Source organism: Mobula birostris, chromosome 24 (genome assembly GCF_030028105.1).
Source record: "Mobula birostris isolate sMobBir1 chromosome 24, sMobBir1.hap1, whole genome shotgun sequence".
In the NCBI taxonomy this organism is placed as follows: Eukaryota; Metazoa; Chordata; class Chondrichthyes; order Myliobatiformes; family Myliobatidae; genus Mobula; species Mobula birostris.
The window spans coordinates 59,746,179-59,771,830 of record NC_092393.1 but is presented as its reverse complement, the minus strand read 5'-3'; the positions used below and the strand labels follow the sequence as shown (position 1 = coordinate 59,771,830).

General features: G+C 40.7%; 1 protein-coding gene across 1 annotated transcript in view; it reads left to right on the top strand.

Annotated features, from left to right (window-relative positions):
* The first annotated feature begins 2,503 nt into the window (after window positions 1-2,503).
* The window catches only part of suz12b (SUZ12 polycomb repressive complex 2 subunit b), a 62,844-nt gene continuing 39,695 nt past the window's right edge, over window positions 2,504-25,652 (top strand). The window contains exons 1-3 of the mRNA XM_072241955.1: window positions 2,504-2,777; window positions 3,521-3,567; window positions 3,860-3,924. Coding sequence (XP_072098056.1) covers window positions 2,678-2,777; window positions 3,521-3,567; window positions 3,860-3,924 — 212 coding nt within the window. The 5' untranslated portion in view covers window positions 2,504-2,677. The remainder of the gene's footprint in view (window positions 2,778-3,520; window positions 3,568-3,859; window positions 3,925-25,652) is intronic.

The following is a 25,652-nucleotide window of genomic DNA, read 5'->3' as shown; positions in this document are numbered from 1 at the left end:
ATATAAATGTAAGTATTTCTCATAAATTTGTTCGGTCATTCTGTGCTGTGCTGTATGATGTGGGTGAACATGGTCTTTCCATGACCATGATTGTCCTTGACAAATTTTTCTATAGAAGTGGTTTGCCATTGCCTTCTTCTGGGCAGCATCTTTACAAGACAGGTGACCCCAGCCATTATCAATACTCCTCAGAGATTGTCTGCCTGGTGTCAGTGGTTGCATAACCAGGACTAGTGTTATGCACCAGCTGCTAATACGACCATCCACCACCTGCTCCCATGGCTTCCTGTGACCTTAAGCCCAAGGGTGACCTGCAGGCTAGCAGAGGGAAGGAGCACTTTACACCTCCTTTGGTAGAGATGTATCTCCACCCTGCCATGCCTTCTGAGTTGATATTATAAAAAATAGCCTGTATTTTCATAAATACATGTTGTTATTTGTAACATTATCTCAGAAGATCCATCCTGGGCCCAACAAATTGATAGAGTCATGAAGAAGGCACAGCAGCAGCTGTACTTCACGAGGAGTTTGAGGAGATTTGGCATGTTACCAAAAATTAGCAAATTTCTACAGATATACAGTGGAGACCATTCTGACTGGTTGCATCACCAGCTGGTGCGGAGGCTCCAATGCACAGGATTACGAAAGGTTCAGCCAGTTCCACCACAGGTACAAGCCTCTCCATCACTGAGGACATATTTTATTGACAAACAAGAGAAAATCTGCAGATGCTAGACATCCGAGCAACACCAGCAAAATGCTGGAGGAACTCAGCAGGCCAGGCAGCATCTGTGGATCATCGTAGATGCTGCCTGGCCTGCTGAGTTCCTCCAGCGTTTTGTGTGTGTGCGTTGCACATTTTTTTTGATATTTTTATTTACTGAGATGCAGCACAGAACAGTCCCTCCTGGTCCTACGAGTCACGCCGCTCAGCAATCCCCCGATTTAACCCTAGCCTGATCACGGGAGAATTTACAATGACCAATTAACCTACTCACTGGTATGTCTTTGGACTAAGGAATGAAAGCAGAGCACCCGGAGAAAACCCATGCTCTGCAGGTTATTGCTACCATCAGGGAGGAGGTACAGATATACCCTCTTCTCATTACTACCATCAGGGAGGAGGTACGGAAGCCTGAAGTTTTAAGAACAGCTTGCTTCCCCCACACCATTATATTTCAAGTTCAAATTCAAGTTTAATTGTCATTCAGCCATACATGAATACTCATGAATGCAGCCAAACAAAACTCTCGGGCCAAGGTACAAAACACAGTACCAACAGTCACACACAGCACAAGGCACATGTAAAATATAGGCACATACAAAAAGAGTCCAAATAGTTTATTTCTCCTCTTCTCATGTCTCTTCTGTCTTTTTCAAGGTGGCTGGGGTACTGTTGGAGTCTAGTGATCTACAGCTGGAGCTCAAACTACAGTTCCTCACAGGCGCTGGGTTCTCATTCTCAGACTCGGCGTGCGGCTGGTGTTTCAATATCTCCAGGTGCGCCTCCAGGGTGTGGTCCCATGGGTGACCTGGCTCCTCGCTGATAACACTGACTGAAGCATTGTGATAGATTGAAGCATTGAGACAGCAGGTGACGTACACTGATTTTGAAAGAAGGCTCCTGCACTTGAGCGGTTTCTCTCTCTCTCTCTCTCTCTCTCTTTCTTGATGGTAAGTGAGAGCCTATTGGCCCTCAAGTTGGGGAATTCAGACAAGCGACGTGACAGATTGTAACATCGAGACAGCGAGCTGTTGACAGGAGCAATATCTCTCGCTCTCTCTGACGCTCATGAAAGAGAGAGCCTGTCTGAGATGTCAAAGTGTTGGAATGAGCTCTTGGATATGGTCTCCTTGAGGGCTTTGCTATTGCTTGCATGGTTGCCGGTGGAGGTTGTTGCTTTTGCTGGAGTGAGTAGGGGAGGTGGAAGGCTGTTGTTTTTTGCTGGAGCAAGTGGAGGAGGTGGTGGGGGAGGTTTGATGCTTTTGCTGGATCAAGTGGGGGAGGAGGGTTGATGCTTGTGTGTGGGAGGGAAGGGGACTTTGAGTTTCTAACGTTTTCCGTCATTCATTCTTTGGGGTTTTATTTCTGTTTCATGGATGTCTGTGAAGAGTAAGAATTTCAGGTTGTATACTGCATATATTCTCTTTTATTAAATTACACCATCTGACTATCTTCACACTATTTATACTGCAGTCTAACAGGATGAAGTTGTAAATTTATTTAAGAATTTGTAAGATGTGAGACGAATGATGAGAACTCCAGGGCTGACCCATTACCCCATCAATGACCCCGCCCCCTTCACCCATCCTGCACCGCGCGCGTTTCCCGCGAAAACCGTTCAAGCCGAGCGAGCGGCAAAAAAAAACCCTTGGCGCCCGTCAAACCAAACCTGATAACGGAAGTGCGACTTGAGCGGCGCGACCTGGCGGCCAATGGCGAGCCAGGGAGAGCCGGCCGCCGGCGGGGTGGGCACCAATGAGAGGCGAGAGGGCGGGATCTCCGGGCAGGGAGGCCGCCGAGGTGAGGTTGAGCCCGGCGGTGCTTTCTACTGGGAGTTCGGGGGGAGCGAAGGATTTTTCTCCCTCCCTGCCTGCCGCTGCCCCTCCTCCCGTTAGCCGGCCGCCTTTCAGAGGCAACCTCCCTCGCCCTATTCCCCGAGCCGCCTCTTCGACCATGGCTCCTCACAAACACGTCGGGGGTAAGAACGCCGTGAAGAAGCCGAAGATCGACCAGATTCAGGCCGACCACGAGCTTTTCCTGCAGGCCTTCGAGAGTAAGTTCACCCCGCCGGCCTTACCCAGGGCGCTGCTCGCCTCCCTCGCTCATCAGTACACCTTATCGGGATGAAATGGCGTGTGGGAGGGAGGGAGGGGATGAGAGGAGGCTTCACACCCCTCCTGTCACCGGCATCCGGTCAGAATGATGGCCCCGGGATCCGACTCTTGACTAGGCCGCGCTCTCTGACCTAGTTTTCCCCTTACCCTCGCCTCCTCTCCCCTTGCTGGAGTAGAAGAGGGGTAAATGATAATCCGTGGGTATTTTCTGGTTGGTGGGGGGTGGGGATGCTTAAGAACCGGGTGAGATTCAGAGTGGTGACACGGTTACGGGGGAGAAGAGGTTATCTTCAACTTTAGTGATGTTTTTTTATTATTTGCACTTCTCGAATAAAATTAACACAGGGTGTGGGAGTGGAGGAGGAGGATGGTAGGGTGGTAATGTGCTTTGAAAGTGCTTTCACACCATTTAACAACATCTGCAATGCTCAACAGTTGTGAAGTGACAATCGTTAATTTGTAAAGTCATTTTTCGCCCATTCTCCCTTTTAATAGCAAAGTGTATAGAAATGTTTAATATTACTTGCTTGAGCACGACCCCACTTTAAATTTGGCTTCTTGATGGGGTTGTTCTAGTGTTTCCTGGATCCTCTGCCGGCTTGTGGAAAGATTAGGGGGTGTGGGAGTGAGAGACTTGCTGGATGAGACTGTGACACTAATTCATTCCCTTTCATTTTCTCAGAGCCGACTCAAATTTATAGATTTCTCCGAACCAGGAACCTCATAGCGGTAAGTGTTATTTAAAAAAAAACACTAAATTCTGGTGTGCCATCGCTTGTTGGGGAGATGGGTATGTGACTTGGTAGAGGGTGTGCAGTTTGGTTAAATTCCACCTGATTAATGAATCATAGCAATTCTTCGGGTAATAGGGTCGCAGTTGCTTTCGGTTTGTAACCAGATTCGTGTAAATAAAACATTTACTCTTAACATATGTTATTATTTTAATATTCAAATTATTCCTCACCCCCAGTTCACAGAAACGATTTTACGGAGAAACTAATGAGTCCGTTCTGTTTTTCAGCCCATCTTTTTGCACAGAACTCTCACTTACATGTCACATCGATTATCAAGAACTAATGCCAAAAGGTAATTTAAAGAGTCTAATATTATTCTTGGGACAATGAAAACCAAGCATTTTTCGTTGGTTAAGACTTTTATTGAATGAAAGTAGAACATGCTTTGGTTCATTCAGCATTAATAAATTGCCATGCATTTGCAGGTTTTTACATTTTAAAAACACCTATTGTGATTGACACGTCAAAAGGAAGAGTTTGATGTTAAATCGATCTGTTTTTTAAAGTACACGACTTGACAGGTTTCTAAGTAAACATGCAAGAAGGATGTGCTGTTTTCACATCTAATTGAAGCAGTTTGATTAATGCAACACACACAAAATGCTGGTGACCGAGGAAAGGCCAGGCAGCATCTATAGGCAGAGGTGCAGTCGACGTTTTGGGCTGAGACCCTTCGTCAGGACTAACTAGAAGAAGAGATAGTAAGAGATTTGAAAGGGAGAGAGGGAGATCTGAAATAATAGGAGAAGACAGGAGGGGGAGGGATGGAGCTAAGAGCTGGAAAGTTGATTGGCAAAAGGGATACGAGGCTGGAGAAGGGAGAGGAATGGGACGGGAGGCCTAGGGAGAAAGAAAGGGAGAAGGAAGCCCAAGAGGATGGGCAAGGAGTATGGTGAGAGGGACAGAGGGAGAAAAAAAAAGAGGAAAAAAATTAATAAATAAATAATGGATGGGGTATGAAGGGGAGGTGGGGCGTTAATGAAAGTTAGAGAAGTCAGTGTTCATGCCATCAGGTTGGAGGCTACCCGGACAGAACATAAGGTGTTGTTCCTCCAACCTGAGTGTGGCTTCATCTTGACAGTAGAGGAGGCTGTGGATAGACATATCAATGGGAATGGGACGTGGAATTAAAATGTGTGGCCACTGGGAGATCCTACTTTCTCTGGTCTGATTAATCCTAACTTTAGAGTTGTCTGTTTCTTAAGGAGAAAATTGAATGTGGAAGTGATGTTTACCTGAACTAAATTGTTCAAGTATTTTCGAAGACTGCATCTTTCCACTTCTCTAAACTGAGATGAATATTTTTGTTTAAATGTGAATGTTATGCACGAGTACCCAATAGTTGAAGAAATTCTAACACTGACAGTTTGTTGTCATAAGTATTTGAGAAAGAATATTGTAATAGAAATGGTGTATTGTGAATGGATGGTGATGGTTTGAATAACATAGGTGATCTTCAGATACAAACAAAATCATCCTTGTGCAATATCCCGGTCAAGGCTGTTTCTTAACTTTTGTTTATTAATCAAGGATGTTAATTAAATTAAAGGAGTCTTGATGCACAGATCCCCTGAGGAGGGGGCAGGCAGTGCTTGTGAAGATGCAGGTGGTTTGATGTGGTATACAATCTTGATTTCTGAGATACTTGTCTTGAACTCCCAGGAGTCAGTGATCTTTCGCTTTAAGGAGATTTTGGGCAACTTCCTGGAAATTTGTTTTTACGCTGGATATTGTTTATAGCAAAAGCCAGGGAGAGAATTTGTTTTGGGAGTCTATTGTGGATAATCGGGCCTGACCTGTGAGGTTGGTTGAGTGAGACTTGTATCTGGAGATGTTGGCCTGAGATAGGACACCATTGCTGAATTTGCCTGACTTCCAAATGGATTGAAGGATTGTTTTTTGGAGACAAGTGCTTTAAGATGCTTGCTATACATTGTGTGTGTGTGTGTGTGTGTGTGTATGTGTGTGTGTTCATTCCATTGATCGTGGATCATTAGTGCCCAGTTTACCATGATCCTGATTTTGGTTTTCTTGAGCATCCGAAGGCTCTGCTGACAAACTAGTTGGTGGTGGTGATGGATTCCATCAGTAATCTCTTCTCTTGTTGAAAGGAGGCTTTTGAAGTGTCAAATATGCTCTAAACATTCCTGGATTCATCTTTATGGGAATGTTTTGTGATTTGGCAGGTGAAACATTTTTTGCCTGTAAGTAAAATGACAACAGATGAATAAACTCACCTATAATATTGGGAATAATCCAGTAAGTTCTCCATGAATTTTCCAGGATCACCTGTGGCAATATTTGAATTTACCCCTGATATAACTTGCTAAAGTATTTAATAGGTATAATGACTGTTGAAGCTCTTTTTATAGGCATCAATGCTTTGTTCTTTACAAGCATTCATTATTTAGAAAGTCTGAAAGATCTATTTTATATCAAAGGCATTGTTTTTACTTGGATTAATAGGAAGGTCATAATTCAAATGTATTTTAAGTGAGACATTGATTAGATATGTTTTTCAAGTTAATTGACAGTAGTAGTGTGTATTCACAGTAGTCACAGTATTTGCTGGACCACCTCTGTTGGGAGCAGAAACTTAGGTCTAGTGACATTCTTTTTATCTTGCAACACCATTAACTTGAAATGATTTAATTCTTTTGGTTGTGAGTGAAGAATAAGCATGAATTAGAAAAGCTCATTGCAGGGTTTATACAATACCAGTTTTTCAATTATTTATTCATTTGTGTTAAGGATCATGTTAGCTTTTCCCTGGTGAGTTTATCCTGTGTTCTTTGAAATAAACTCCAGGATAAATTTCTGAATAGTACCTACCCAATCTAATGTGTTCTTGTGGAAAAATATATTTCAGAGGTTTGTTTGCTTGTTATTTGTTTCTCATTTTAGAGGTATTTTGTTATCTGTTCCACTTCATCAGTTTAATATTCATTGTTCTTGGGTAACTTTGTTTCCACCTAACCTCACTGGGACTCATTTGTTTGTCAGTCTAATTTCTTTGTGCAAATACAAAAAGATGAAGAGTGAAATGTTACCTGATTGAGTGGAAATAGTGTATTTAAAAAGGTAATATTTAAGGTGAAATGAACTGTTGCAAAGGATTCTCGTGTAGTTTCATTTGCCCATGTGAATCTTAAGTGAAACTATGCAGAGTTGTTTCTGAAAATATGTAATTGATGACCAGTCTGTATTAAAGACGTACCTTGGTATGTTATCTCTTGTTTTCATCTGAAATTGTTATCAGCACAAGTTGCCGTCTTAAATGAAAATTATAATCTGCAGCATGTAAAAGTGACTTCTATCACAAAGTACATGGACAGCTTATATAGCACTGCATATATCCATTTTCATGGCAGAATAGTTTTTAGTATGTAAGAAATAGTGAAAGATATTTTAACTACTTGTTTTATGTGTGAATTGCCACACTGCTCATGCTTTCCTTCCTTGCTTCCTCTTCCTCCAACATCCTCTCTCCAGCATCATCTCACTACTTTCCAAAAGAAAATTTAAGGGGAACAGAAAGTGTGGAGAAATGTTTAGGAGTGGGTCTTCTACCTCTTTAACATGATTCCTTGAAACCCCTTAATGTTCTTCCCATAGGGGGAGTAGATCATATTATCGCAAACCAAAAGATAGGAGTGAGGAATCTAGGAACGGTGTTGCGTTTGAATCTTAAGTTTTTGACAACCTATATTTCTAGTAGTAATAAAATTTTTAAAGCTTTAGCGATTCATCAGAATTTGACTGGTTACTGCTCTTGAATCATGAAATATTGAGTTCAGTTTCTTTAGATGCAAATAATGCACTGTAAGTGGGAACCATACATTGGAAAAAGATATTTGATGAAAAATTTAATAGAAATGTAGATGAAATGTTTGGGAAAGAAAATTTGTTTTGACTACTTATACTGATAATTGGTGTATTTAAAAACTATAATATTGATACCTTTAAGTTTTGGTCATATCTGTTTTTCAAAAGGCAGGTGTGACAAAACTAAAAGATTTCTGCAGGAAAACATTTGGATTTTTTCATTGCTGCAAGTTTCATTGCCTTATTTAAGCTTTAAAGTTATTTGTACATCAATTAGGCACTCTAGATATAGTTGGTGTTAGTGGTTATCTTTCTTAAAATTTGCTATTTAAATCTATCTCAATTGAAGGTGGGTAACCTAAATGGAATCAAGCATGTCTTCTGTAATTACAAGAAGAATGTGCATGTGAAGTCCTATCTGAAGTTTAATATGACTGCTAGCTTCTATTGTTCAATTTTTTTTCTTTGGATTTAATGTCAACTGGCTAGAAAACAAACATTTTATTTTTTACATGACATCTGAGGAAGAAGTGAAGGGTGCTTTCGCAAAATACCCAGAACTGTTTTGGCTGACTCTTTCAGTTTAATGACAGACCTGGCTGAACTTTTTTGGGTGATTTGAGCATCTCAGCCAAGACATGATTTTGATGTTTAATTGTGATAACTAGGTATGATACTGCTCGATATCAGTCTGTCCATGTATTATGCCGTTGGTATTGCAGTGGAATATGAATCCAATACTGTATTTAACTCCAGGTATTCAGATTTTTTGGATTTGATGTTAATATTGGCTTAATATGTAGTTTGTTTCATTTGCACATGCTGTTCACCTGCATCTTTCAGATTGTTCTCGGTATACAGAAGGAAAAGGTGCCTTGAAACTAAATCCAAGCCCTTTTTTCCCTTTTTTCTGATGAATTTAAGACCGAAACCTGTGTCCCAATGAACACACAATCTAAACTCTTGCTCATAAATAAAACGTTGTGACTTTAAGCATTTTTTCTGCACCACAACTAAAATAATGAATTTTAGTAGCATAATAAATTTTGTGAAAGTAAGAACAAAATTTTAAAGATAAAGGGGAAAATAGCAATCATTTATGGACAAGGTTGCAAGTGACCTTCATGCTTCCTTAGACACAAGAGGTACAAGTCCCATTTCCTCCACTTATCTCACTGTAATATTTTCTCTCATGCCCAGCCACTCGTCATGATTTTGTTCCTGTCACCCAATAAAAGCAGCTTACAGTATCCAGTTAATGTATCGGGTTGTTTTTGGGATGTGAAACAAAACTGGAACCCATGCAGTCAGAGAACCTGTGTGTTTAGCCAGCATCACACAACAGTACCAAGTACCGTATCTACTGTTACTGTATTGTAAATGTTTCACTGAAACTTAGCTTTATTTGTCACATGTATGTTAAAATGTATCGTGAAATGTGTTATTTGTGTCAATGACCAACAAAGTGCAAAGTGTGCTGGGACCAGCTCAAGTGTGGTGCCAGTATATTACGCCCACAATATACTAATCCTCAGTAGTCTGTCTTTGGAATGTGGGAAGAAACCCACGCGGTCGCAGGCAATGAGAAATTGAATCCAGTTCCTGAGTTACGCTGATACTCTACCATACTGTCATACCAATTTTGCAGGTCTATGCATAATTCATCCATCATTTTAATGCATGAGATTTCTTTTCTTTTAAATTATGTATATAAGCTTCTGTCCATTATCCCCTACTAGCAATTTGTGTTTCATTACGAATGATGTTGTCCACACACGATGCATTTTAAAAGATCTTTGAACAAAATCTTGTTTTTTTTTTTGTTACCTGCTGGTTTAATCCATAAATTTCGTTGTGCAATATATGTGGATTTATCAGGGCACATTGTACACCCCATTTGAAAGTGCCTACTTTGATTCTTTTCAGATTTAAATTTCAAATGGTAGAAGCTTGTTTTCTAATTGTGCAATGGTATTATTTAATAAAGTTGTTATTTACATTTGTTATCTGAAATCTTTCTGCAATTCAATGTGGACATTGCTATTATGATTTCTAATTGCAAAAAGATGTTTCGCTAATGTATGCTCCTTGTCAGACTAATTTAAAATGTAAATGGAGTAACAGAGAGGCTTTCAGTTCAGTGAAATGTTTGTGAATAGTGGTTAACTTCTGGGAAAGCAGTGTACATCATGGTAAAATTTTTCTAAACTGAACATTTGTTTTCATTTATCATTTGGAAGTCTTGAAGGTGAGAGGAAGATTTCCTAGTCTAGGATACTAGTGGATAGCTCTATTGGGTAGTATCCTCACTAGCAGTATCATATTCCCTTTTAGGAAACCTTGCTGTTTTTATGAAATTTAGTGTTTGACACTACAGCTTTTATGTCAGTGCAAAGTAAAATTCTTGCATTCCTGATATAGTTGCTGCAATCAATCTGTGGTATCTTGCTGTATACCAACACTGACCCTTAAAATGAATTGCCACTCATGTTGCAGTCAAGTGAGTGCCTGTCCAAAATGATTTATTTCTTCAGTGAATAGTGATCATAGTTGGAGGCTATATTGCCCCTTTATTGAATGCTCTTAGAATTTAGTACAACTTAATTATGTATTGATTGAGTTTTTTCTTTCTTCCTTTTTCCTCCTGGTTTCCCACCTTTTTGAGCATGTAGGTGATTTAATTGGGCCAACTACACACTGTGTGAGCTTGTAGTTTCTGTTTTATCGTCTGTTGATTAGTTTCCACTAATATCACACAAATTGTGAATTTAGATTGTGTAATTAAAAAATGTTGTCATTCTGATACAATGCCACTGGTTTATAATTGAGCTGTTTCCATATTTATTAAAAACCAATCTGGGAGACTTCATCCTTAACTAGCCTGTCTTAATCCTTCCTCCAAGATAACCCACCAATGTCAAGAAACCCCTGAATTGCTACCAACCATTAGCATCATTAAATAAGCAGACCACTACTGTATATCATACTTCACATGGTCTCATCAATGCTTTATATAACTCGATCATACTGTTAAGTTCCACTGGAGATGATAACACTGGATTTCCCATTTGCTGTGGCTGTGTACTTGCAGTTTCTGAATTATTTCAAAATCCCATTGCAGGATCTTGACCTGATCCTTTCCCCCCACAAGTGCTGTTTGACCTTCTGAGTTCCTTTTGGAGGTTTTTTTTGGTTCCAGACTCGGGTCTCTGCAGCCTCTCTGTCTCCATTTTAAAGTTCTTGTTTTTTTTAAAGGTTAATTTAATTTAATTTTCATTTTGGAATTTAGTAATGTTTCCTGTACTTTCATCTTCAGTGGTCACATCCCTCCATGTTCACTGTTGTGTGTTTCTCTCATCTCTCATCACTGGTTAAAGTGAGAGAAGAATATAAAGGTAGAGGTCTGTAAACTTTATGGATGAAGAAAGAATGCATTTCGCTCTTTTTGGGTCTGTTCCTGCTTATTGGCATTTTATTCTCAAGTCAAAATATTTTCCACTGTTCAATTAATTTTTACATCAATTTTTTAGGTATTGAAGTTCTCTTTTAAACTCATGATATTTTGATCTTCTTGCCCATTACTCAGAACTTAAAAATATTTGTCCTCTGGTTTCTGCTCTGTTGGAAGCAATGTTTGCTTCTCTGCAATATTTTTTTTTTGCTTATTGGATTGTAGATTTCTTGGTCAATGCTGCTGTCAGAAATTTAACCGTAACAGCCAAAATTCCTTTGTAAACTTTTCTCAGTAGGTTTAAGGCATTCAATAAAGTCATTCTTGTTTACTTCAGTGCTGCTTTTTCATGCACTAACCAAAATCCCTTGATTTCCTCAAAAGCTACTGATGGAGCAAGTCTCAGAGGCAGATATTTCTTGTCACAATCCTGAATGGTTAACCCCTTTTGAGATTGTCAGCTGATTCCAGACAAAGTTAACTTCTCATCTACCCATACTGTCTTATTCTTCTAAGCACAATAGTACAGACCTAGTCAGCTTAATTTTTTGTGACAAACCTGCCATACCAGGAATCAAACTACTGAACCTGCACTGAACTGTCTCAATTGGAAGAATATCTGCCCTTGGATAAGAAGAGTAGACTTGTACACACGAATCCAGATGTGGTCTTGCCAAAGCTCTGTGTAATTGGAACAAGATGATTATGTGAACACAATTGCTATCTGTCATTTTGCACACCAGTGTTTTATAATCTCACCTCTTCTTTTCTGCCAGATTAGATGCTTCTGCATTTTTCTACATTATGTTCCAATTATAATTATTCACTTAGCCTGTCACTATCCCCTTTAAGCCTCCCTACATCTTGCTCACAGCTATCAACAAGGAACCTGGATATATTACATATGATCTCATTTGGATGATTAATCCAGATTGTGACCAACTGGGCCCCTACATTCATTCCTATTTCACTCCCTTGGACATATCTTCACTACCTGAAAAAGACGGGTTTATTCCACTGGTTTCACCCCCAGACCAATGCTGCTATGATGCACTTCAATTTTAATTATCCTTTGTGTAGCACTTTATTGAAGATTTTCTACAAGTCCAACTACATAACAACAACTGGTTCACCCTCATCTACTCTACTAGTTTCATGTTTATCAAACATGTTTGATAAACATGATTTCCATTTCACAAGTAACTTGTTGGCTACCCAATCCTACTATTCACTAAATGCCTTGTTACTGCTGTCCTAATAATTCCAGTATTTTCTATGTTAAGGTCAAGTTAATGGGTCTGTAGTTCCTTGCTGAATCTTTCTTAAGTAGTGGAATATTTGTTACCTTCCAGTCTGGGAACCTTTCAGAATCAGGTTTAACATCACCAGCATATGCTGTGAAATTTGTTGTTTTATGGCAGCACTACATTCAATATATGCATCAAACTACAAATTTATATACTGTAAGTATATAATAAGCAGTGCAAAAGGAGAGGGGGGAAAAAGAGAGGTTGATTGTCCATTCAGAAATCTAATGGAAGAGGGGAAGAAGCTGTTCCTGAAGTGTTGAGTGTGTCTTTGGGCCCCTGTACCACTGCCTTGATGAGAAGAGGGCATGCCCTGGGTAATGGGGAACTCTGATGGATTCCACCTTTATTTTTGAGGCATTTCCTTTTAAAGGTGTCATGGATGCTGGGAAGGCTACTGCCCACGATGGAGCTGTCTAAGTTTACAACCCTCTGCAGCCTTTTCTGATCCTGTGCAGTGGCCTCATCGTATATTGTGAAATTGTATATCTGGGATGTACTGCTTGCACTGCAAGTAGGTAGTAAGTCTCTACATTCTGCCAGCAAGCTAGTGAGTCTGGTGCACTAGCTTTTTTCAAGTTTCATGGGAATTTGTATTTTTATTTTAACTTTGAATGCCTTTGCTCCACTTGAAGTCCGTCATCATGGAGCATGGATTTATGACCAGAATCTGTGCTGGAGGGTTTTTGTTTGTTTTACAATCTGACTTACTGTTTATACTAAATACAAGTGCACTGAACCTTTTGTCAGATTCATTTTTGTCACTCCCTATTGCACGGCTTGATTCATTCCTGCTTCAAGTGATTATTTTAACACTAGTGGAATAACACTTTAGTACTATTACAAACCTGATAAAGCAATTTCAGTGAATAAATTTGGGAATGAAATCCACTTTCAAAATAACTATGGCATCTGCACTATTGAAGCAAGTATCGATCTGTATTTTCAAGTGCTGCTTAGTAAACAAATTACAACTTCTGTGAGTGACTTTTAGCTGGAAAAATGAAAAGAAAACCTTGGCATTGGATTGGAAGTTAATGCCAAAGCATTCAAATAAGTGCAACACATTGTTAACCTCTTGTATAAATGCTGAAACACTTTCTGAAAATGCCATCCAAGCCGATCTACAGGATAGGTATTTGTTTATAAGCTATATATTCATCATGACTATGTGAGCGAAATTGAATTGATGGGATGTTACTGTGAATAAGTTTAAATTTGAACGAGTCTATCATTGACAAGTACATCAATTGCACAAGTGCAGTGGAAAAACTTGCAGCAGCATCACAGGCATACAGCACATTAATCACATCATTCACTAGAAAAACATATTTAGCATAAAGTTTACAAAATTATATAAGAGTACACAATTACAACAGAAAGTCCACTGTGGTGCAAAAGGGGCATGGTGTTGCTATTTCTGAAGTAATGATGAGGGTTATGCACGTTGGTTCAAGAAGCAAATGGTTGAAGAGAAGTAGCTGTTCTCGAAACTGGTGATGGTGTAAACGTAACTTTGCTGGATCAAATAACGACAGCACAAAAAGATCGTTACTTTTCACCCGTTTATTTCCTCGAGCTCAGTTGCAACGTGAACTTGGACCCGACATCAGGGAGAGACTCTTTCTCATCTCCCCAGCAGTTTTACAAGTTCACTGCCCGATGTCAGAATTGTCAGAAGTTATAAGGCCACCGATACAAAAGAACAATCAGTTTGATAACCATTCCGGTCAAGTCAATGGACTATTGATACAAAAGTACAATCAATTTGTTAGACACTCCTGCCACCTTAAATAAAAAGGAAATGACCTACCTGGTTTGCTGGAGCCACAACTTAATTACAAAGATAAAAACATCCGTCAAATTTATGCTTTAATTAAGAAAGGAATGTTCTGTCTAATTTCCATCAGGTACTGCTTTTTGTCAGAATCAATAGGTGTGAAAAGCCCAGAGATATCTTACGTGGATCTGGGCGAACTTTAATTATCTTGCTCCAAAGAAAGCAACTGTGAGACATTATTCAAACACACTGAAGTCACAGACATAGTCAGTATTGAATCCATTGTTTACAGGAATCTGAAAATCCCCCCATTCCGTTAAACTTTATCAGTGGTGTGGGACTGCAGGCTTCTGTAAACTTCAGCCCAATGGTAGCTGCAAGAAAGTGGCATGGCCCAGATGGTGGGTACCTTTGATAGATGTTGCTGCCTTAAGAAAATACCTCGTAGATGCCACCTATGGATACCATCTGTGGTGAAAGTGGATGTTTGGTGGCTTTCAGGTTTTCTTGGAGAAAGTTACTAATTTGTGCTGCAGGTCTATCATGGTTTAATTATTGACAATTATATTCTCCTGGCTAACTTATAAACTGACATTCTATGCTACTGAGAACAAAAGTATTCATCGTTGAGTTAATCAGCTTTTAAAAGATTATTGTAGGCTGTCTGCATTCACAATGATGATTTGCAGACTGAAATTTATGCATATCCTTGACCAAATATGCACAAATGGTGTGCGCATGCACCGGTCATGCATGCAGCCTGTTACAGCTGTTCCGATCAGTATTCTTACTTTTTAACTTGCGTTATTTTTGTATTTTTTTTTTCACGGTAACATGTCAAAGCTGCACCCTCTCTAACATGCTGGTAGAGAGAGTTTTATTTGGGTTTTTAGCGCTGGAAATAGTTACATTCTGACACATCTCATTAGCGGGACAGAAGCATGGTCGCATTGTTTATTCCAGGGACCAGCTGCTTGCACTAATGCTGGCTGGTTTAGTGAGCAGAGCGGCGGACACCCCTGTTGAAACCTGGAGGAAAACACACAGAGGATGCAGAGGGGGAATCACAGAGTCGAGGAAAGAGGACCGGATCGAGACAACAGAGACTTTTGGAGAAGAGGAGTTCGGTGGGTAATAAAATGGACGAGTTGACGGCGCTAGCCAGGCATCAGGGAACATTTCGGGAGTGCAGTGTTATGTGTTGCTCTGGAACGAGGCTGCACGAGGACATACCCGATCAAAACTTTTCCATGGACGGCTTCCAGAACTTTCAGGCTGACCGGAAGTGCACTGAGAGCGGTAAGCGTAAAGGAGTTGGGGGCTTACTGTTCTGTTTAACAATGGATGGTGCAATCCGGGTCATATTACGATTGAGTTACATGTTTATAGACCGGATATTGAACTTTTTACTGTTGGACTTCAGCCATATTCCACTGAGATACAACACTGGGCGGCAGGGGAGGTCGTTCCTGCTGGTGGCCATCGAACTTGCAACTCCTCCTGTGGAGGGTCAGACACCCTGAGCCAATAGACTGGTCCTGGACTTATTTTCCATCTGGCATAGTTTGCATTTTGTTGTTTGATTGTTTGTGGTTTTTGTATTGCTATATTTACGCTCTATTCTTGATTGGTGCGGCTGTAACGAAACCCAATTTCCCTCGGGATCAATAAAGTATATCTATCTATCTAAAACAACTGCATATATTTGTAATATTTTGGCTGCTGCTCATTATCAGTTCAGTACAAGGAGTCTTGCCCATTAGGTGCAAACCTTGGCTAACATGGATTAACATAATAAGGTTCAGTTGACAAATAGCACAAGATACTTTATTTTCGAGGGTAATTCCATTTGAAGGTTAGCAATGCAAAAATGTTGCTTCTCAAATCAACAAATTCTCCAACTTACACCATTCTCAGTTTTTTTTTCTATTGCACCTTATATGCCAGTAGTTTTGTTGTATAGTGTTGGCGCATGCGAAGTGGTTAAGGTGTTGGTCTAGTGATTTGAAAGTTGCTAGTTTGAGCCTCAGCTGAGGCAGCGTGTTGTGTCCTTGAGCAAGGCACTTAACCACACATTGCTCTGCGATGACACCGGTGCCAATCTGTATTGGCCCTAATGTCCTTCCCTTGGACAACATCGGTGCCATGGAGAGGGAGACTTGCAGCATGAGCAACTGCCGGTCTTCCATACAACCTTGCCCAGGCCTGCGCCCTGGAAAACCTTCCAAGGTGCAAATCCATGGTCTCACGAGACTAACAGATGCCTATTTTATTTATGCCTATAGTATTTTATTTCTAATGGCTAATCCAAATGAGGGTTGTTTGGCGAATAGACTGGAGCCAAGTGGTGTTTCTGAGCCTACTTTTAGTTGCAGAGGAAGTAGCAGAACTGACTAATTGTTCTCTCTGCCCTCCACCCCCCTCCCCCATCACCATACCTCTGCACTTCCAATTTTCGCATGATGTGAGTTTTGAATAGTTGGTTTTGAATAGTTTTGAGGCTAAAGACCAAAGCAGGTGATTCTTTGCTGATTAAATATGGGTGATACACTGAAGATCAATGAATATTGTATTTAGACAGTGCATCTTCTAAACGTATACATGGCATCAATGAACGCTGATATGCCAAAATGTTTTGCACAGGAGGAAGTAAGAATGTTACTGAATTGATAATTTTGAGGTAAAGGAAGGGGTTATTGTAATTTTGGAATTGTAGGTGCGGAAGTTTGGCTTGAATCACTGATTGAAGAATCTTTTTCAAAGTTTACCAGCATTATGTGTAATCTCACACCCTGCCCTCCGAGTCCTTCAATTTTTTTTCAGCTATATGGCTGACTCCTTTTTAAATATACAATTGAAAATCTCTCTCTACTATATCTGGCAGTGCCTTCCAGACCCTGATTGCTTTGTTTTTGGTTTTGGCAAGTGTCTTAACGGTTTTAACTACAAAGGTGATCAGTTTCCTTGTCTTGATCCTTTTCTGATTGTAGACACCTATTAGCACCTTTCTCAACTTCCATTGCTCTAAAGGCATCTCCAGCATCCGTCTATCCCCATAATTAGCCTGTAGCCATGTAATAATTTTAATAAGTCTTTTCAAAACTTTAAAGCCTTTACTAGAGAGCACAGCCTCTGAATAGGATGTCCCTTTAAGTTCAAAGTGCATTTATTATCAAAGTATGTATAACATTCATTGGACATATGATTAGGAAAGAGGAGTTAGAATGCATGGTAATTATGGGAAAGATTGAAGGGAAGAAAGCAAGAGGAAAACAAAGACAAATGATGATGGAGACAGCAGCCAGAGAACTGGAAATGAATACCAATGAATTGATCCACTTGACCCGAAACAGGAGTGTGTGGGCCATGGTGGTCAAAGCTCAAACTGGGCACGGCAACCGATGATGATGTATAACATTATACAGCCTTGAGATTTGTCTCCTAACACAGCCACAAACAAAGAAACCCATATATAAAAAATGATGCAATATGCAGCGAGAAAAATCTTTGAACTTTGGAACAGAGATGCTGAATTTCTTTCACTAGAGGATGGTGAATCTGTGGAATTCATTGCCACAGACAGCTGTGGAGGCCAAGTTGTTGGGTATATTTAAAGGCTGATGAGTTCTTGATTAGGCAGGGTATCAAAGGTCATAGGGAGAAGGCAGGAGAATGGGGTTGAGAAGGATTTTAAATCAGCCATGATGGAATGACAGAATGGACTTGATGTGCTGAATGACCTTTTTTTCCTATGTCTTATGGTCTACTACTTCCATAAGGGGGTGGGTGAGTGTGTGTGTACTCCTCCAGTTTTGTCGGACAAAGTTGTTGCTTTTGTTATTTTGTCTCTCACTGCTTCCGTTAGCCCATTGACGGGATAACCTCACCAACTCATCCTCACGGCATTCTTGACCTTAACATGAGAGACTCCCTTTTGTCTTCATTCATCCCAACCTGCTCTGCAAGTATAGTTTCTCTCTCCCAAGTTTGATGAAGGTCTTCCACCTGAAACAGTTTCCCTTTTCACAGAGTGCCTGACCAATGAGTGTGTCTTGCACGTTCTGTTTTTATTTTGAATTGAAGTTGTGGGAAGGGCAGTGTTAAAGCGATAGTGGATGAGTATAGCTAACCTAATGTCATCTCAATGTACTCTGCCTCTCCCGATACAAAGCTCCTAGGTGACCTGTTAATTATAGGCTTTAATTGTTTGACTACTGCACAATTTGAACTATTGTTGCTTTAAGACTACATACAATATGGCGATTACTGTATGTTGAATAATGAGAAAAAGAAAAAGCTACTTGTTTATAGAAAGAGTAAAAATAAAACCAGAGGAATTGTGGGTATATCAAGGCACTTTGGAAAACTGACAGTCTGTGAGCCAGGACCCCAAATTTGGGCCACTGGTATCATCTAGGGGGGGAATAATTAGTCCTGATGAAGGTTCTTGGCCTGAAATGTCGACTGTACCTCTTCCTAGAGATGCTGCCTGGCCTGCTGCATTCACCAGCAACTTTGTGTGTTGCTTGAATTTCCAGCATCTGCAGAATTCCTTTTGTTTGCGGAATAATTCTTATAGTGATTTTTGGCAAGGTATACGCCCCTCGTGCTAGAAAATATGTGATAGCGTTGCAGCGGTGGTAGCTTTCTGTGAGGGGAACTGGGAGTTGTACCTCCATGCTATAAGAACCATGATTCCATGGTGCTTTGTCTATGATAAGATGAATTATGCCAGCTACCTGTCCCCTTACTTTGCTCAGATGATGAACCTCCCAGAGAAGAATCCTTCTGTGTATGAGGCCTTCAAGACAGGCCAATTCTCAGTGCAGCTGTCACGTAACAACCCCTTTGGACAGATCCCTGTGGACCAGGCTAGTGAAGCCACAGTGAACAAAGACACACAGACTCCTGGAGGCACATCACGGTTCAGCCGGAATGCTGGAGCTATCAAGCATTACTGCATAACAGCTGAGCACCGCAGTGCATTCCTGGGACAGTTCAGGGAGATGGTGCAAGACAACAAATCAGAGCTTTGTCATGCGGAGCTACAGCGGTCAAGAATCCGGAAAGATGAGGAAGCAGTTTCAGCAGTGGTTAGCCTTATACATGAATGGGTCAACCCACTTGCAGAGAAGCGGGACCTCATTAGCATCTCTATGGCAAAGGCAGCCCCCAAGGGCATTGCCTCAGACCTGATGAAGGCATACGAGATTGGTGAGCAATGCTATGCAACCCTTAAGGATGAGAGACTAGAGGAAGACCCACCAGCAAAGAAATTCCATGACCCAATGAAAACCAACAAGCTGAAAACATTCAGTGATATGTGTAAGAAGAGAGAAGTGAAATCAAATGGGAGGACGATCATCTTGAAAGCAGACAGGTCTTTGTTTGGATGCATTGTAGTGATGGCACAAGGGCTCAGTCTATGTATGGAGGATATCCTTTCTCATCCCCTTGGACCATTGCCCTGGGCCATGTCCACACCAGAAGGATTGCTGAGAAAGACAAATAAAGCCACTTTAGCCACAACTTTGCAGAAAAATGTAGCAGTAGAAGAGCAACTCCCAGGAAACTCTGCTACAGGGGTTGATGGAATGAACTTGGTCCAAAGAGTGAGAGGTGATCAAGTTACTTTCAGAGATGTTGCCACAACAATTCTGGATATGGCTCCGAGGGAAGGCAGTCAGAGTAGCAGAATAAATGTTGTGTTCGACACATACAAGGAGAACTTTATCAAGAATGGTGAAAGATCTCTACGGGGTGAAGAGACTGGTCATGAGTTGCAAGGTATCATATGCACACAGATGGTAAGTCAGCAGAGGAGCTTCCTGACCAAAGTCAGTAACAAAAACAGTCTCATTAGCTGCATAGTCCATGAATGGAGGAAGGCGGAGTACAGAGCAAAGCTAAAGCAGAAGATTCTGTATGCAACTGTGAATGACAAATGTTACAGAATCACATCTCAAGACAGTGAGGAGGTGTCAGCTGTTCATTGTCAACAAGAAGAAGCAGATAGCCGCCTACTTCTCCATGCTGCCCATGCCACAAGGGAGAGATACCAATCTGTAGTGATCTGCTCAGAAGACAAAGGTGTCTTTATCATGCCTTTAGCATCTTATGACAAAGTTGAGGCCCCATTGTTCCAGAAGTGTGGCACTAGAACCGTTACAAGGCTTGTAGACATCAGGAAGGTTGCTGCCACTGTTGGCATAGAGGTTTATAGGGCTCTCATGGGGTTGCACGCATATACAGGATGTGACACTGCAGGCAAAGGGAAGACAAGTGCCCTAAAACTTCTGACCAGCAACAAGGAAACTCAGAACATATTCTTAGAGTTGGGTCAGGAATGGGACCTCTCCCCAGAACTGATGGACAAATTGGAGGCATTTACATGTCTCCTGTATGCCCCAAAACATCGACCACCAAGGTCAATGAGCTCAGCCATCACGTTTTCTGTGCCAAAAAAGGTGAAATCAATAGTTATGAACTCCCACCATGCAAGGACTGCTTAACAAAATATGCACAGTGAGCCAACTACCAGGCTGGTATATGGAGAAGATGTTTGGAGAAGTCCCTACAAGTGCCAAGCCCTGTTGGCAGAGGATGGAAGATGGAGAGAGAAGAGGAAGCTGAACAGTTGGTGGTGCACTGGATGGAAGGCCAGCCAGCACCTGATGCTGTCCTGGATCTACTGGCCTGTAACTGTCCAAAAAAATGTTCACTCCCAAGATGTATGTGTGTTGCAAATGGCCTCGGGTGTACTGACATGTGTGGAAAGTTCAGATGAAGATGTGGAAGACTTGGAAAATTATTATGATTATTAATGGGTTATGAAAGTATGGAAAGCAGTCTTTGATTAAATATATATTTATTTTACAATCAAATGGGGCCTAGGTTATGGCCGTGTAGAACCCCACATTTGAATTATTGTACTGAAATTCTATATGCTATGACAAAAGCTTAAGATTGTTTTGATTTGATACAATATGGAAAATATCACATTGATAAAACTCCAGAAATCTCTCCAAATGAGGTTTTTTACCTTTTGTGGGGATGGGGTAACATTTTCTGCTGTACTGATGTTAATATGGAATATATACAAAAAGTGATGACTTATTTGAAGTAAAAGCTACCACTGGTGCAATGCTGTCACATATTTTCTAACTAGAGATGTATACCTTGCCAAAAATCACTGAGTAGTATTCCCCTCAGATGGTACCGACCAACCCTACTGGCTCACGGTCTAAGTGGACTTAGTTTGATTTACAAAGAATTAATTCACTGTAAAATTTAGGAGTATTGTCTTGGTAACAAATGCTAATAACTTGAGTACCATAGGACATAGTAAAACATCAATATATAATCCTGTTGATTACATTTGCTTCCAACTGCATCCAGTGAATTTTTTCCCTTCCATTCACAGAAGTTGAATGTTACTGGCAGCATTTACATAAACACAAGATTCTGCAGATGCTGGAAATCCAGAGTAACACCCCAAAGGCTGGAGGAACTCAGCAGGTCAGGCAGCGCCTATTGAGAAGTTGTTGTCATTTTGGGCCAAGATCCTTCATCAGTACTGGAAAGGAAGGGGGGGAGGGGGAGATGCCAGAATAAGAAGGTGGAGGGAAGGAGTACAAGCTGGCAGGTGATAGGTGAGATCAGGTGTGAGGAAAAGTTGGTGAATGGAGGAGCAGGGGAGAAAATAAAGAATTTTAGACCATTATCACTGAATATCCAGCATTCACTCACAAATGACAGAGCGAAGCCAAAACCGTCTGGTCAACTGTTTACTATCCAAATACTGATGTGTACACCAGTTCTATGAGGATATCAAAGTGAGTCATCAAAGGTTGCGTGATTTCACAACTATCTAGCTCGTGCCAAGCCAGCATGAAGAGTTTCCTGTGAAAAACAGCTCGCTGTTCAGGTTGTGAGAAAAAAAACATTCGCTGCTTCATTTGGCAATAAAGATAATGGTTGTCTTTATGTGTGTCGTCTTAAGAATCGAGGAATAGCCCTCCATGCCGGGTGCCAACAAAATTTTATCGTGTTATATTGGGCACATGTGCCATAGGTTTGCCACTCCTGTAGCTAGAGAATGAATATACATTTTTTAGTGCTTTGTCCTTGTAATGTATAGTAACACATTGCAACTAATTAAATATTTGAAATTTAGTTAATATTCTGCACCCAAGCACATTGTGCAACATACACAATTGGCACCAAGGTAATTGTCTAGTTAATTTGTTTTCGGTGGCATTTGGGGAATAAATATTACTCAGGAACAGCATGAGTTCCCCTCCATTTTAATTACCTTCCATTAGGGAAGTGTACGGGAGCGAAGTTTAATGTTTAGTGTAAATGTTGGCATCTGATAATGAGATGTTCTTAATAAAACTTAACTGTCACTTATTCTGTGACAATGGCACTAGTGAGACATGGCGACGCTTTGCAGGCAGCAAACAGTACTAACAATTCTACCAAATATACTTTCTTGGGACTAAGAGCAATTAATCCGGAGCTTGTAATTTCCCACTGGAAAGTGTGATTTTTTGTTTTGAACTGTCTGTATGGCATGGCATTTTTGTGCTATCCTGAAATATTCAATGAACTGGACTTGAGGTTGCAGGTATGGCTGTAGCAGCAGTTGTTAGATTGGACTTGGGGTTGAACTGAAGCGGTGGGGCCCAGACCCAAGAACAGATAAAGAAATGATTTGGCCGATTTAAGCGCCCGAGCCAGATTAAAAAGGTAAAGGTGCCGAGGGCAGAGGAGGAACCGGCCGGTGTTCAGTTTACTAGTCTGTGAGGCTTTCTTGCCTCATTGCTGAACTAACTCTGTAACTGCAGCCTGCAGCCATCAAGCTCCTGGCCTAGCTGCAATTCTGAATTGGCTTTGTTGTTGTGGACTTGCTTTCAGGGACTCTGCAGTTCATGTTCTGTGGATTGTTGCGCTATCTGTTCTTTTCTGCCCTTTTGATGTATGACTGTTTTTGTGGTGTGGGTTTTTTTTAGTGAATTCCGTTGTTTCTTTGTTTTGTGGTTGCCTGCAAGAAGACAAATCTCGGTTTTATGTGGTATACATACCTTGATAATAAATGTACTTGGAACTTTGAACCCCAAATTGTGTTCACATTCTTATTTGGGTCTTGAGGCTACTGGATTGATTTGAAGTCGTACAGCTTGACACCATTTTGCACCATCTAAGTAAAAGCTAGCTTGTCCCCTAGAGAACCTGGGGTTCATGTGATATTTTTCTGTAACACAGATCCTTTCTTCTCCCCATTGAATTCCATATTATAAATGGAGATGGGTTCCTATGGGAAGTTTTACACTCAACAGAGCACCCCCATGGGCACACAGTCTATAGGCAATGGAATTGTGATCGCATTGTAGTAGATTTGGTGTTTTTAATTGGCTAGAATTGGTGTTACATTGTTTGATACTTGAACAACATTTTACTCAGTGGCCATTTTATTAGGTACAGAAGTGGAACCTGGTGTGGTCTTCTGCTGCTGCAGTCCATTCACTTAAAGGTTCTAAGTTGAGTGATGCTGTTCTGTATACCACTGTCATAATGCATTGTTAGTTGTTTCAGTCACTGTTGCCTTCCTGTCAGCTTAACACAGCCTGGCCATTCTCTTCTGACTTCTCATCTTCCATAGAACTACTGCTAATTGGATTTTTTTTTTTTGGCACCATTCTCTGTAAACCCTAGAGCAGGGGATCCCAACCCGGGGTCTGTAGACTCTTTGGTTAATGGTATGGGTCCATGGCATAAAAGATTGGGAACCCCCGCTCCAGAGACTTCTGTGCATGAGATTCAAAACCCGTAGTAAATTTTCTTATCAAAGTATATATGTCACCAAATACAACACTGAGATTCATTTTCTTGTGGGCATAGTCAATAAATCTATAGAATGATAACAGTAACAGAATCGATAAAACACTGTCCATCGAGGGCATTCAACCAAAGTGCAGAATACAACAAACATTGCAAGTACAAAAAAAAATAATATTTATGATTTGTTTATTAAATCAGCAATAAATCTTGACAACATGAGATGAAGAGTTCTTGAAAGTGGCTCTGTTGGTTATGGGAACATTTCAGTACTGGAGTAAATTAAGTTATCCCCTTTGGTTCAGGAGTCTGATGTTTGAAGCGTAATAACTGATTCTGAACCTGCTGGTGTGAATTCTGAGGCACCTGTGCCGTCTTCCTGATGGCACCAGTGAGAAGAGAGTACGTCCTGAGTGGTGGGCATCCCTGAAGATAGATGCTGCTTTCCTGCAACAGTGTTTCATGTAGATGTGCTGAACGATGGGGAAGGCTGTACCCTTGATGGACTGGGTTGTATCCACTACTTTTTGTAGGATTTTACATTCAAGGGCATTGGTGGTTCCATCCCAGGCTGTGATGTGCCAGTCAGTATACCCCTACACATCCATAAAAGTTTGTCAAAATTTTAGATGTCATGCGAGATCTCTGCCATCTCCTAAAGTAGAGCTTTTGCTGTGCTTTCTTCGTAATCGTACTTATGTGCTAGGCCCCAGGACAGATCCTCTGAAATGATAACACAGAAATTAAAAGTTGGTAACCCTCTGCACCTCTGGTCCTCTGCTGAGGACTGTCTCATGGGCTTCTGGTTTCCTTCTCTTGAAGTCTATAATCAGCTTAGCTTGCTCCTTGCTCAGCAGTTTTTGAGATACTCAAGCCCCCCTTTCTGGCACCAACAATTATTCCACGGTCAAAGTTGTGTAGATCACATTTCTTCCCCATTCTGATGTTTAGTCAACTGAACCTCTTGATCATGTCTTCATGCTTTGATGCATTGAGTTGCTGCCTCTTCATTGGCTGATACAGATATTTGCAATAATGAGCTGGTGTACGTTAAAGTGGCTACTAAGTGTACATTACGAGAATCAGAATCAGGTTTATCATCACTGGCATGTGTTGTGAAATTTGTTAACTTGGCAGCAGTTCAATGCAATACCTAATATAGTAGGAAAAATAAATTGATACATTACAGTATATGTATATTGAATAGATTAAAAATCGCACAAAAGCAGAAATAATATATATTTTAAAAGTGTGGTAGTGTTCACAGGTTCAATGTCCATTTAAGAAATGGATGGCAGAGGGGAAGAAATTTTTGTAAGCTTCCATATGCAGTTGAAAAGTCCGTCTTTATTTTTATAAAATTTTATTCAGTGATACAGTGCAGAATAGAGCTTTCCAGCCCTTTTGAGCCACACTGTCCTGTCGTCCCTGATTTAGCCATAACCTAATCATGGGATAATTTACAATGACCAATTAACCTACCCAGAAAAGTTGGAAATTGTGAACAAAAAGTCAATTTGCTAGTTGGGGTGCAGAGTTTGTGTTAGATTTCCACCATCTTCGGTGACTGAGCAAAACAAAAGAACCAATTACAAAATCAGCAGATCAATATTGGGATCAGGAGCATCAACGGTGGTAAAGGCTGTAAAAAGAAAACACTAGGGAATAGACTTGTCGCTCAATTGACCCTTACTGGTGTGATTAAATCAAAGGAAATCAAGGAAATCAAAATCTAAAAAGCCAGACAAGGATCAGTTCACTTGAATGAAAGATACTATTACATAATGGTGTGCCAGATGAGGTTCAAGGAGAAATTG